The 14599-nt window shown below is 39.6% G+C and overlaps 1 protein-coding gene across 1 annotated transcript; it reads left to right on the forward strand.

Moving 5' to 3' along the window:
* Positions 1-1399: 1399 nt before the first annotated feature.
* On the forward strand, positions 1400-10099 carry fbxl22 (F-box and leucine-rich repeat protein 22). The gene is made up of 2 exons (XM_061722621.1): positions 1400-2026; positions 9347-10099. The coding sequence occupies exons 1-2, from the start codon at positions 1455-1457 to the stop codon at positions 9693-9695; spliced, it is 921 nt and encodes a 306-aa protein (XP_061578605.1). The 5' UTR covers positions 1400-1454; the 3' UTR covers positions 9696-10099.
* Positions 10100-14599: the final 4500 nt, after the last annotated feature.

Below are 14599 nucleotides of genomic sequence, written 5' to 3' on the forward strand. Positions count from 1 at the left end.
TCACAAACATCCACTTTCCTAAGAGCGGTTCATAAAAGTAGAGCTGCTGTTTATTTCTGTTAATATAAATAAATCCTGGTTGGCACAAGTTTTTATTTTTGGGTAAAAAATATTTCCCCTCATTTGTTTCTCCTAAAACACAGTTTTAGTTTATGAATAACGTCAAAGTAAGTCTTAAAATGCTTCTCTAACATGTCCATGCATATTAACTATTTAAATGAAGTAACTACAAATGAAAACATGTTTAAGATTGATATCAAACGTACTGATTAATGGCAGTGTGCACCTTGCAGCTCTGCTTCCTGAAACAATTGCTCTGCTCCAAAACTCAAGGTCACATGCACTTCAACCCCTCTTTTCATTTTTAACATTTGTCATTCCATACAAAGAAAATGTAAAAGTGCAGCGTGAGGGCCAGGTACGTTGTTTGCTGCCTGAGGGAAACGGCATGCCACAGAGTATACATATTCATTAATTCAGTAATTGGAGGTGAGCCTTTTTGTAATAGCTGAAACCTGAGAGACAGATTTGAGATTGTTCTTAAAGTGCACAGTTTCATTCATATTTGACCATTGATACATGCACAATGCAAAAAATGTAATTCATGTGATATAGAGTCAAGGTTAATTCGTGTGTGCATAATACACACAATATAAATAGTGTTTTAGATCATTCACCTTTAAAAGTTTAAAATGTTAAATGAATACTAATCTGAGTTTATTTATACCTTTGTTTGTTTTTTCCAGCGTTACTCTTGTGTCACTGCTGTCTCTGGTTTGGTTGATGTGCTTTAGAGGTCCATCATTTTATAAAGTGCTGGTAGAAATCTTTTTATTTCCATAAGCTCTTATCAAAATGCTGAAACGGACAGTCTGGGGGAAATCCATTGTCACCTGCTCCCAGCGGTGTTCAGAAATGTCAAATGATGGACGAGTCCTACCAACTGTAACTACGAGGGTGTAATGAACAACATGTTTAAACAAATGTTTGCTCAGATCTCACAAAACCAGCAGAACGACGATGATTATTGATCACGTTTCACCTTAAGCTTAAAAGTTTCAACCACTTTGCCTTTGCCGTCCTCCCGTCCCGACGCAGTCGTGCTCCAGCCCCCCGAGACCCCCAAGCGGGGACAGACGTTAGATGGGGACGTTAGAAGGACTTACAGCACTTGAGCTGAAATTTCATCCAACCTTTCTCTTTATTTAGAAATAATTAATGTAAAATCTGCGCTCTAGCTTCAAACTGCACAGCTTATCGTCGTGCAGAGTGAAGCCAAATGAAGTATGGCCAACACATCTTTGACAGGATGGAGCTTTGAATTCTTTGCATTGCCTGAATGTGGCCTCTTCCGCATGTGTCTGTTAGTGTGCATCTGTTTCTGTGAAGTAGGCCGGGACAGCGAAACATCTGGCTCAGGGGCAGCGTTCGCTGCCTGTTGAGAGCCTTGACAGATGGCAAGGGAGCGCACGACTCAAACACTTCCATCTTTAAGCATACAGCAGTTGTCTTCCCAAAATAGCCTTCAACTTGCGTCCTTATATGTGCAGGCCTTCAGGGTGTGCCTGAGGGGGCATCGTGTATCTAGGCCACACAATACGGGCTGTGGGCTCATTGTTGCTGCCTACCAGCAGGCCTACTACTGCCCCGGGGACGAGGCCTCTCTGCATGTCCTCGGACTCCTCGCCATGCATCTCACTCAGCTCAACCATGAGTGTCTCCTCCACCTTTTTTCCTTCCTGGACAAGGACAGCCGGAGGAGTTTGTCCCTCACCTGCGGCCAGCTGCGTGAGGTCTTCCTGGACCCCGGTCTCTGGAATCTGCTCCATTTCAGCTCCCCTTGTCAGCTCAGAAGGGACAACTTTGTGCTGGGGCCGTCACTGCGCCGCTTGAGCGTTTGCTGGTACTCCAGCAGGGTCCTGCAGGTTTGCAACATCGAGGGCTGGTTAAAGAGCTCGTTTCAGAAGGACATCTGCAGCAAACACGAGAGCCTGGTCAGCACGTTCCTGGCCCAAGTGTGTCACATGTAAGTATCTGAGTCCTGTTCTCATCTGCTTTGATTAGACGGCTTACTTTTTTTTTTTTTTAAGCTGTAATGAAACAGACCAACAGTGTGCTGCAATATTCAATAGAGTGGCATGTGATATAAACATAAAAGTGGTGCAATTACTGCATCTCATACAGACTTTAGTTTGTTTTATCTTAAAAAATTAACTTTAACCTTCACCCTTGTAGTTAGAAGTGTCTCGACGATGATGCCAAGAAGATTTTTTTTTGGGGGGGGGGGGTTCTGTGTCCTTCAAGCCTGCACTTTTGAGGAAATGTTTTGTGTCTTGAGGCACATGGTTCAGTCAAACAACCATGTTTAGCTGAAGGCACCATGGAAGCCAAATATTGGAAACAGATGCTGTATCCAGTGCTGGCGTTGGAGACTCAAAAATGGCACATCTGTAGGACATAAGACTAATTCTTTTAACCAGCACGACTGTGGACGCAGATCAAATTATATGGACTGAGTGACGTGACATTTGGATTTGATAGGCCATTGAAACGTAGCTGCTGGCCCCTTGGCCTTGTGTGCGTGGCCGGCTACACGCAGGACTCGGCCCAGAGAGGCGTAATGAGGTCTCTGGATAATTTCTTCAAGGCAGCCAGTAATAACTGCTGAAGCGAGGGAGCTCAGCCACCGCAGCTGGCCAGGACGGGAAGGGGAGGGATGAAAAGGGGGCTGGCTCTGTGGCACACTGTATGACCCTGTGAGCTTTTCCCGTATTGTGAAATTTGAGATGCCAGACATGGGAGCTGTGGGATGAGCCCAAACTAAAACCACCTACTCCGTCCGGGGCTTGTGTCTCAGCGCCTTTTTAGGTACAATCGCTGCATACTGATAAACCCTCCCAAACGCCTGAAAGGGAGAGGGAGAAGCAAGTGCACGTGACAAAGTGGGAGGGGACACGGATACACTTGTGGGGTTGATAAAGAGTGATTTGGCCACAGATGCTCCAAGTCAGCTGCATAGTGGGGATTTATGCAGGCAGGTGGAGCCTACAATTGGCTCTTTGTTGCTGTTCGCCGAGCGAACATGTGCGTCTGTCTCTGCCTGCCTCTTTAACTCTGACGCCGAGCTCATGTCTATCTTTATCTTGATCGTCATGGAAAAACCCTTTTTAACATAGTATGTCTGTAGTTGCCTTTATTGTGCTGTTTTATATGCAATGCTTCGGGATTTAAAAGAATACTAACTGCTGTAAGTGAGTTATCCAGAAGCCAGCTTTGATTGACCTGAGGTCACAGTTTGAGAATTACACAACATGAATTAGCATGCTAGATGCAGTCCAGGTTGCACGGTGGGTGGCACGAGAAGCTGTGCTTCCACTCTCACAGTTAAACGTTACCAAGTGGGCTCATCCAAAACTCTGATCTGCACCGTTTGGCTCAATTGATGCTTTCTGTTACACAATCAGAGAAAAATATACCTTCCACTCCTCCCAAGTCTTCTGCTTTGACTGCTTTTGAAAATGTTCTCCCCTAAAAAAAAAGAATTACAACCTCAAACAATAAAAAAAAAAAAAAACGACTTTGAAACAAAACCTACCAGTCAAGAGTGGGGCTGGGCAGGATATTTGCATCTCAGCGGCTTTAAGGGTTCACCGGACAACTTGACCAGGCAAACTACACATTAGGAGGCCAAACGGGTTATTAGAGAGATGATTACAGGTTAGCACTGTGGCGTTCTGGCCATGTTGGTCAGAGAGCAGTTTGCACGCTCAGCTGTGTGTTTCAGCGAAATATTGTGTTTTTTTACTTACTATTAATCAAATTCCTCATGAAAGTAAGGAGACTTCATTTTAATCTGTCAACAACCAACAGCCATGATAAATGCTGATGCATTTTTAAGATATTTGCATGCAGTGAACAATTTAAAGCAATCCTAGCTGCTTTGTTCTGTGCGATTTGAAGTTTTTTAATATCTTTGGTGTCTGCAGATTACCAGATAATTGGGCAATAGTCCAGATGGGACAACACTAGAGCTGTAATTACTTTGTTCAGAGTATCTGGTTCAACATACTTGGAACATTCCCTTGTTACTACAATACTTTTACACATTTTCTTCGTAATATGATCGATTTGTTCTGACCATGAAAGTTTGTCATCCAATAGCCTACTATTCCAAGTAACTTGATCTTGTTAACTTGCTCAATTTGTGTTCCATCAACTGACAGCTGTAGTTGAGGATAATTTACTAATGCATGTCTGGAACCAAATATCATGCTTTTTGTTTTAGAGATATTTAACATCAATTTATTTTTATGCACCCAGTCAACCACTTTCTTGAGTTCGATGTTCAAGATATCAGATAGCTAAATATTTGTCGGTCCATCACTGTACATGTTCGAATCATCCGCATACATGACAAGCTTTGCATTCTTCAACACTAATGGAAGATCATTTGTAAAAATTTAATAAAAAATAGGACCAAGGCAGCTCCCCTGTGGTACCCCACAGTGCAGCTCCTTGATGTCAGACAGCCTGCCATTAAAAAACACTCTTTGCCTTCTGCAGCTCAAGTAACTTCTCACCCAGGACAATACATTTGGTTTAAAACCATAACTTCTGAGTTTTTCAAGAAAAAGACAGTGATCAATAACATCAAAAGCAGCACTAAAGTCTAGTAGCACTGCTCCCACTAATCTTTTGTCCTCCATACATTTCAACCAATCGTCAGTCATTTGAGCCAATGCTGTGCTTGTTGAATGTCCCTCTTTGTATGCATGTTGGTTGCCAATGAATAATGAGTTGCATATAAAATAATCTTGAGCACTTGAGCACTCTTGGGCACAGATTATTTTCTCCAGTAACTTGCTCAATACAGGCAGCAGACTGATTGGGCGACTGTTGGGACCTGTGAGAGCAGATTTACCATCCTTCGGCAATGGAATAACTTTTGCCTCTTTCCAAATTTCTGGGCACACACCATACTCTAGACATTTGTTAAATATATGGCATACTGGATTGGATATATGTCTTGCTGAAATTTTTAATAATTTGCCATCCAGATTATCTGTGCCAGGAGATTTGTCATCAGTGAGAGATAATAGACACATTTCAACATATTGTTTTTCAACGAATTGGAAATCAAACAGATATCTTTTTCCCGTCCTAATACAGTCCTTTATAATTGCCTGTGGCCCCACGTCCTCAGCAGTACTCATGGCATTTCTCAATTTCTGTATCTTCGATGTGAAGCAGTTGTTGAAATAATTTGCCATGTCTAGTGGTTTAGTCATAAACATACCGTCTGTTTCAATGAAGGAGGCGGTTGTATTTGTACTCCTGCCCATGATATTGTTTAGAGTCTTCCACAATTTCTTGCTGTCGTTCTTGGCCTCGCGGATTCTGTTCTTGTAATATTCCCTCTTTTTCCATCTGTTAAGTTTAAACACAGCATTCCTTGATTTACAATAGCTTTGTCTATCAGTTACAGTATGAGTTCCATTCACAGTCTTTTTTGCATCATCAAGCTTGGCCATCAATTCCATCAGCTCATGTCAATCTATGGTGCACCCTTAGATCTAGAAGTCCATTTTCCTAATGGTGCATGTTTGTCTGCAACACCATAAAAACTTTCATAAACACACTTAGTGCAGTTTCGAGGTCATCCTCTTTGCATACATTAGACCAGTTAACCTCACTAATCTCTTTTAAAAATAACTGTATTAAACCCTCTAAAACAGTGATTCTTAACCATAGGGCCGCGGCCCACACTTGGGCCGCGAGCGCCATCTAGTGGGCCGCGAAAAAAAAAATCAGTTTTGTACATGTGGGCCGCGAGGGCCGCGGGACTGCATAGCAACTCCCGACCAAATGAGGAGAAGACACTCAGCTAGCTGTACGTGTAATAGTAAGAGAAATGGTGTGTATTTACAGAGTAAATCCTTCATTTTGCACAGAGTACGTTTAGATCCGCCAGGATCAGGGATCGATTACTTGGGTCTGCGCCCAGAGCGAGCGAGCGCGGCGTGATCATTTACCCCGGCGCGGCCCCGCGGCCCCGCGGCCGGGGAGGTCGGTGCCGCTCGGGCGGCTCCGTCGTTACTGGTGAAAGATGGTAGATGTAGATGCGTGGGCTGTCGTGTCTGCTGGACTGGACTGTTCGGGCTCGCAAAAGCATCGGAAAGTGACTGCTGATCAGGCTCGGATGAAACCGGACGCGCGCAGTCCTGACAACTTATTCATGTAAATAACTTAATGTAAAATCATCCTGCTCTATTTTTAAATATGCACACTTGTATGCTTGTGTGTGTTTATATATATATATATATATATATATATATATATATATATATATATATATATATATATATATATGTGTGTATGTGTGTGTGTGTGTGTGTGTGTGTGTGTGTGTGTGTGTGTGTGTGTATATTCAAGTAGCCTCATAGTTGTATCAACATCTGCATCTGACTGTTATATTAAAAAAGTACATATTTGCCACTTAACACTCTCTTAAAAATAAAATAGATTTTATTTTTCAAATGGTATCTTATTTTATTTCTCTACCAGCAGTTTGAATTTCCCCTTTTCTTTGTTAATTGTCTCAACACATCTTAACAATTGAACAGTTTTGCAGTTTCTCTTTCTTCCCCTGTTATAATCTTATGCCCCCACTTTCTGTCGTTCAGTGAGAGAACTGAGCTTTCTCCTGCCAGAACTTAAATCTGGGCTGGATGGTGTCAGAATCTCATGCACATCCAGCCCAGATTTAAGTTCTGGCAGGAAAGAGAAACTGCAAAACTGTTCAATTGTTAAGATGTGTTGAGACAATTAACAAAGAAAAGGGGAAATTCAAACTGCTGGACACACACACACACTATATATATATATATATATATATATATATATATATATATATATATATATATATATATATATATATATATATATATATATATATATATATATATATACACACCGGTATATATTTATGATGTTCTGGACCTTCCCTTGAGTACATTTTCTCTAAATGGACCTCCTAAAGTTTTAGTTGAATACCCCTGCTATACAGTGTTAATATTTTGATGGGCCCCGGGCCACTCTGTACTGAAAAAAATGGGCCCCAAGGTCAGAAAGGTTAAGAACCCCTGCTCTAAAAGACCTTTTACACTTAATTATTGAGGAGACTGGTCACAGACTGTTCAACCTTCTCCCCTCTGGCGGACGATACAGGGCACTGTTTGCAAAAAACGGCCGACACAAAGACAGCTTCTTCCCCCAAGCAGTCACTCTGTTGAACAGTAACAGAACAGTAACAGACCCCCCCCCCCCCCCCCCCCCCATCACACCACACCTCAAACACTGTTCTGCTCATCTACGTCGTGTATTTCAACTTTACAGTTACAATAGTGTTATTAATACATTATCATTGCACTGAACTGCTTTGCACTATTATTTTAAGATATACCGTATACCACCCATAGTGTCTATTTATTTATTTGCAAATGTACCTACTTTATTAATTCTCATACATAGACATATTCCCCTTCCTCCATTCTATTCTTACTGTTTTGTTTTTATCCTCTGTACTCGTTATATGTTTTATTTTTTATCCGTATACGTTAAGTGAATGTTGTCAGCCCGAGTCCAATTCCTTGTTTGTGTCTGCAAACCTGGCCAATAAAGTTGATTCTGATTTGGTTCTCACAGGTGTTGCAGTTTGGAAAATACAACCAAAGCTGAACGTCAAGGCATGACATTTTGTTGTAATCATTTTTATAACAGCTAAGACAAAATGTACAAGCAGTGTGGGCAAACTACAGTAGGTACATCCTTAATGCTGCCACAGTCATAAAGAGAGTAAGTTTAATCAAGGTTTTCTTGTTTTCATCAAGAGGGAACCCTATCCACACTATCATTTAACTATCATTTTTTGAGTCTTGTTAGAGGCTTGAAATAGAAAAGTATTTCAAAGTAGCTCCACTGCTCCAAGTGCTCATGTTAACTCCCGGGTTGCTGTTCTGTTCTAACTTAAAACGGATTAAATTCACATCCTTTTGCTTGCTAATGAAATTTTACCCTCCTAACCGTCTAATTATAGGCCCAGAGTTGTTTTATTTCTAAGATGTTCATTTAACTGAGATTAAAAAACCCTCTTCACTGTTTAAAAAAAAGGTAAAATAATGTGATTATTGGCTTTCTTTCTTTTCAGTGTCAGAAAACAATAGAAATAAAAAGATATCCACCTAAAGGGAAAAAAAAGGAATCCGTGTAAATAAGTGTTCAAATATTTGCTGATAAAGTCAAGGGGAGGTGATCTCAAGATATAACTTCGTGATTCACACAAAAACAAGATTTAAAAAATCGGCAACAAATAAGAAGTGCCCTGAGAGGATGGATTATGTAACAAAGGTTGATAATGTCTCCTTAACTCTTTACTATCCACCTCCATTCACTTCCTTGTGTGGAATATGTTGAAACACAAAGCAGCTGGCAAATAAAAGCCTAAATGGGACCATCTTATCCAAGCACATGTTTTCTTTTTTTCCCCCTTTGTTAATGTCGATACGTCCGCTGATGAAGTCACACTGCAGCCGGGCACATGGCTCCACTGTGCTGTTGCATGTTCACGGGTTACTGGGGCAGCACACTCGCGATGCTGGAATAGGCTTGCTCACATGTGGTAAAGTGGTAAGATTATGTAAGTCTTTATGTAATCTGCATCAGCCAACATAAATGACGTCCCCCCTCGATCCGTTGCCATCTGAGTGTCTGTCTGCGTGGTCAGTGGTGCCGGGCTGCCGCTAGGCTGCGGCGCACTCTTCATAAAACGTGGAAATATGCAGTGAACAGACTCATCTCACAACAAACAGTTGATGCGCCTTTAATCGAAGTTATTTTTAAAGATGTGTCGCTGTAATTCACCAAAAACATTATCAGACTTCCTGTAATTGTTCTGTAGACTACCACTTTACGCATGATGTATTCATAAAATCTTTTTACGAGCCAGAAACACATAAGGCCCAGAGGGACAGATGGCTTTGTTGAGGTATTCAACTGCTCTGTCATTACTGAGATCACATTACTGTGTCATATTGCCGCCTGCCAGGAGTGTTGTTTCACACACATGGCTCAGATCAGACCTTATGACCCACAAGCTTCCCGTGTTACCTGATTCTGTCTCTGAGTTTAACATTATTCATCTGAAAAGAAGCAGACACACGCCAACATTGTTTACTTGTGCCACTCCAGACAATCTCTCCCTTCTGTGCTACATAACCTGATGAGCAGTAACAGGCCTTGCCTCCACCATTAGACGTGCACTGTTTAATGACTGTTATCCCTGCCACAGGTGTCCCAACCTGCTCTCGTTAACGCTGTCTGGCTGCGCGCACATCGCTGACCAGGACGTGATCACTTTGCTGCAGCGCTGCAAGAAGCTGCGCAGCCTCCACCTGGAGAACTGCGTCCAAATAAGCGACAGCGTCCTGCAGGGCGTGGCGGCACATGGAGCCTGTCTGGAGGAGGTGAAGCTGGACTTCTGCAGAAACATCACTCAGGCGGGGCTGCGGGGCTGCAAGGACAGGAGGCCGGACATCCAGCTGAGTGCAGAGAGGAGTGCGGATATGATCCCTGATAGCAGGCCTGAGGAAAAGGTGGTGCTCAGGAGGACTTTGCAGAAAGTCCTGATTTTTTCCTGAGGCATGTCTTCCGTTTGCTCAAACTGGGACTGCAACAAAGAGCATCTCTGGTACTTGACAGGACTTGACAACGCTGCTTTTATTATGATTTGTATTTGTGATTAACAGAGGTGTTTTAAACTTTACCGTGACAGCTTTTTATACAGCAACTATGGGTTATAATAGAACTGCTATTAAAGGAGATATTATGACCTGTTTTCAAAAGTTGATGATTTCCTAAGGTAATAAATATCTGTGACATGTTTCGGTCCAAATACGGCCTGGATGTGGTAGAAAAGCTCCTTTTTAAACCATGTCTTTATGGCTCTGTTCACAGGAGCTGGTTTAGGTGGTGGAAGACATCCCTTTGTCTCCATTAAGGTTCCTCTTACTCAGGGTGCGTCTCTTCTGAATCAGCTTTTTATTAAAATGCAGCGTGTGAAGTTACCTTATCATAAAGATTGGAAACAGGATAACTAAGCTGTATCCAAAGATCCCCGACCCAACACATTTTAACTGGTTTGTTATATTTGTTCAAAATCATGCCGACCAATTTATAATTGTCTTTCCAATGAGGAATTGTGTGTCAGACCTCTTCACAACAAACCAGTGAAGACTCCAGGAGATTACTGCTTCCAGCCCAGACATGCAGAGATGAGAGATGTCGGAATCAATGTGATTTTTTTTTTCTTTTTTTTTTGGTGAGATGCTGAAGAATTTCCAAACGTATTGAAATAACTGAAATCATAGAAGAAAACTTTGCATGTATTTTCAGTTTATTTGTTTGTTTTAATTGAAGTGTCAGTTTCCGTATTTCATTATTCTTAGAAAGCCTCTTCAGATTATCACTTGCTCTTGCTGTTGGCAACAACCGGCCCAACTCTAGGCGCCTGTTCCAATCATGACAAGTGCACGTCGGCTGACATTACTACGTCACAATACTGATGGATGAAGCTCAAAGAGCGATAGTGCACATCGCAGCGACAACAAAAGCCATATATCCATTCAGCGCTCCAACGTTCAATTCAGCTCAGCTTTATTCGTATAGTGCCAAATCATGACAAATGTCAACGACACAATTCAGCTTATTCCAAATTAGTCCAATTAATACCTCTGCTACATAACAGTGCAACATCAAAGCCATGCGACAAAGTATCTCCAGATAATAAAATCAAGGAAGAAGAATAAAACTCAAACAAGAAAGGACGACAGTGTTAAATCCAATGTAAAGCCTCCCATAGCAGCTCTGCAGTGGTTTAACTCACATTGTCTTGTTTTTCTAACAAAAAGAAAGAAAGAACGAAAGAAAGAAAGAATGAAAACGCCTCCAACCAACGAGATATCTACAAGTCTGTCCTTGTGTTCAGACAGAGGCTCTCTGTTTAGAAGCCAGGCAATAAAAGATATATCAGTTTCTATTTAGAAACTTGCCATGCTGTTTGCCAGGATAGACAGTGAAGATTTATTGGTTCCTTGGTGAGGGCCCATCCCGCTGCCTCCGGCCCCCCAGCACAATAACAGGACTCATCGCTAGTAATGTAACAAAACAACCGTATCAAAACATCTCAACAAGGGGCAGCTTTTTTTTTTTGGTTGCATGATATCTAACGGTGGCGGTCTTTAAAGAGTATTTGGCCACGCGCAGATCCCAGAAGGCACTGCATTCCTCCCTAAAGCCATTCATTGGGATGCAGCTGCAGCTTTAACTGATTCTGGATGCAACAGAAAAGTTTAATTGTGAATAAAGTGTCCCATCTAACCTTCCACTCAGAAACTATGTTAAACTGGATCTCTACAACTGCATTCAGCTGAGTTTAATCTTTGCATTAGCTTCATTTTGCAGTGCAAAAAATATCTCATTAGCAAGCTGTTGACTACCGCATGTGTCCTGACAGGAAACAGAGCTGGTCTTCACATAGTTATGTTTCTGTTTTTAAACTTTCATGCTCATGTTTGAGATGATCGTGGAGCCAACAGTTTTCTGGCTGTGGCATCAATCAAAGTGGAAAGTTTTATCTCCATGGCAACGGTCCAGAGGGGAAAACTGGAACATTTATGGCTGGTGCTCTGCTTTTTGTTCTCTACAACTATTATTATTATTATTATAATTATTATTATTACTATTATTATTATTATTATAATTATTATTATAATTATTATTATTATTATTATTATTATTATTATTATTATTATTATTATTATTATTATTATTATTATCATTATTATTATTATTATTATTATTATTATTATTATTATTATTTATTTTTTATTATTATTTAGGTAATACAATCCACATAAAAGCTTTGAATATAAAGTATTGCTCAAGTTCAAAAGAATATCAGCAACAATGACTTATTGTGCATAAAGATGTTCTCCACTGTTGTTTTAACAGCTCAGAAATATTTGAATATAATAGCTTTACATACAAACTGTAGTTTAGAAGATGCTCAAATGCTAGACGATGCCAGCTTCTGTTTTAGCTGTGTACATTCCTCCTATTGTTTGAAAGTATGAAGGTGGACTGAATGCCACATTGACTTGTGTCACCTCTAGTGGAACAAAATGGTATTACATGTTTAGTTTAATTAATTATAATCAATTATAATATATATATATATATATATATATATATATATATATATATATATATATATATATATATATATATATATATATATATATATATATATATATATATATATATATATATATATATATATATATATGCAGTTTGTATGTAAAGCTAGCTTTTGTTTTACATGTCTGTGTTCCCTTCAGGATTTCTAGGCAAACAAAACCCAGAATAACACCGTTCAAGTGTTTCCTCCAGAAAGTCGTGCTGCAACACCAAACATGGTTCGGTCTGCCTGATGATGCCATGAACCGTATTTTCTTCTGAATTTCACAAAAGCTCACAAAAGTACAAATAATTACTTTTAGTGCTATTTAATTTAAGTTTTACACAAACTGCTGTGAACTCCAACAGCCACATCATACATGTCTGCATATCTGCCCACAACAAATCCCTCGATGTGATTACAGTTTGCCGCAATTATGACATTTTTTAATTAATGTCACTGTTTAGACGGTAGTTTTTTAATCAGTATTGTCTTAATTTGATTAAGATTTATGTTTTTTTATGCACCGCACCGCACTCAATATGCGTCAACAACTCGCCAAGTTATCTCTGACTGCAGACGATGATGTCTTAGCACATCAGTGTAGATGTTGAGCTGCAGTCAAGGGAAGGATAAATGATGGGTTGACATCCTGGTGAGGAAGTAAATCCTGTAGAACAACGAGGAGAAACTTTCAACCAAATAAATCACGCAGTTACAAAATTCAAGAAGGTAACTATGTATGTTTCATTGGATATGACTTTTAAATCTGCTGGTTCATCCCTCACTCCATCTTTAAACAAATAATTAATGTTCTGCCGATACGGGGCATGGGGGTTTGTGTCTTACAACAGGGGCTCAAACAAGAACTTTAGTGAGATATGCTGCCCCCATTTGGTCTGGAGTGGTATTACTCAGAGGTGTCAAAAGTATTCACATTCATTACTCAGGTAGAAGTATAGATACTAGAGTTTAAAAATACTCCTGTAGAAGTTGAAGTATCAACTCAAGTTTTTTACTGAAGTAAAAGTATAAAAGTACTGGTTTCAAAACTACTTAAAGTATAAAAGTAAAAGTAATTTAAGGGGGAAAAAAGCCATTAAGGACAAAAGCCATTGAAAATGAATGCATCTTAGTATAATGCAAATATATTAAAGAACCATATATGTGTACTATTGAGCATTAACATGTGTTTCAGAGAGCAGGAGATATGATGACTAGTTGCCTATAAGTATTGTAATGGTGCAAAAAGTCAAACTTCAGAGGCATGTTATCATTTATCCTAACCTTTATTGGAATGTACATCCAAGTTTAGTTGCAGGAATCTGAGGGAACGGATGTAAGAACAAAACTGGACAAGAACATTTGAAACAACCACAACCAAATTCACTCTATCCGGATGGAGAAATTTAACTGGATAGTTTTTTTTTAAAGGCCAAAATGAAATAGAGTAACGAGGCTGTTTTTAAAATGTAAGGAGTAAAAAGTACAGATAATTGCATGAAAATGTAAGGAGTAAAAGTAAAAAGTCGTCTGAAAAATAATTACTCCAGTGAAGTATAGATAACCAAAATTTCTACTTAAGTAAGGTAACGAAGTATTTGTACTTCGTTACTTGACACCTCTGGTATTACTACATAGTGTGTCTTTAATGTATGTTTTGTAATTATTTTATATCATTATTATTACAAATGAATTCATCTTCAAGCAACATTTTGATGCTGGACCTTATATCAACTCTGCTTTGTAGGTCTATTATGTGTAAGATTTGAAAAAAAGAAGAAAAAAACATAAACTACACTGAAAGCTCAGCCCAAGTGTTTGTAAAATGATTAATTTCTAATGTAAAAAAATTGCAATAAATTACCTCTAAAATATGATGGAAAAGAAGACGAAAATGCTCGAGTTGTGTATATCTAAGATATTCACGAAAGCAGTAACTGAACAAATTTACTTTCAGCTGAGGGTTTTAAATAAAAAGAGGCTCATCAAAATCTGCAGGATATTTTCGCTGGCATGCTGCTGGAGTCAGCTGAGATAAAAAAAACAGCAAGATTTTAAACATGTCACCTGAAAATCATGTTAATCACAAGGAACTGAGATGCAAATTGAAAGGGATTGATTACATTTGTTACCCTTATTTTGTTAGAATAACAAATTTCATTAAAACATTTTCAGCAGAGGTAAACAGATTGCTCTAATCATTTTAATGATCTGCTTCGTTCTCATTGAGCCGCATCACATGTGGAGATGAGAGAAGGGGACTTTAATCAGGCCTACTGTCCTGGCGAGTCGGCCTATTGCATT

Source organism: Cololabis saira, chromosome 5 (genome assembly GCF_033807715.1).
Source record: "Cololabis saira isolate AMF1-May2022 chromosome 5, fColSai1.1, whole genome shotgun sequence".
Taxonomy (NCBI): Eukaryota; Metazoa; Chordata; class Actinopteri; order Beloniformes; family Belonidae; genus Cololabis; species Cololabis saira.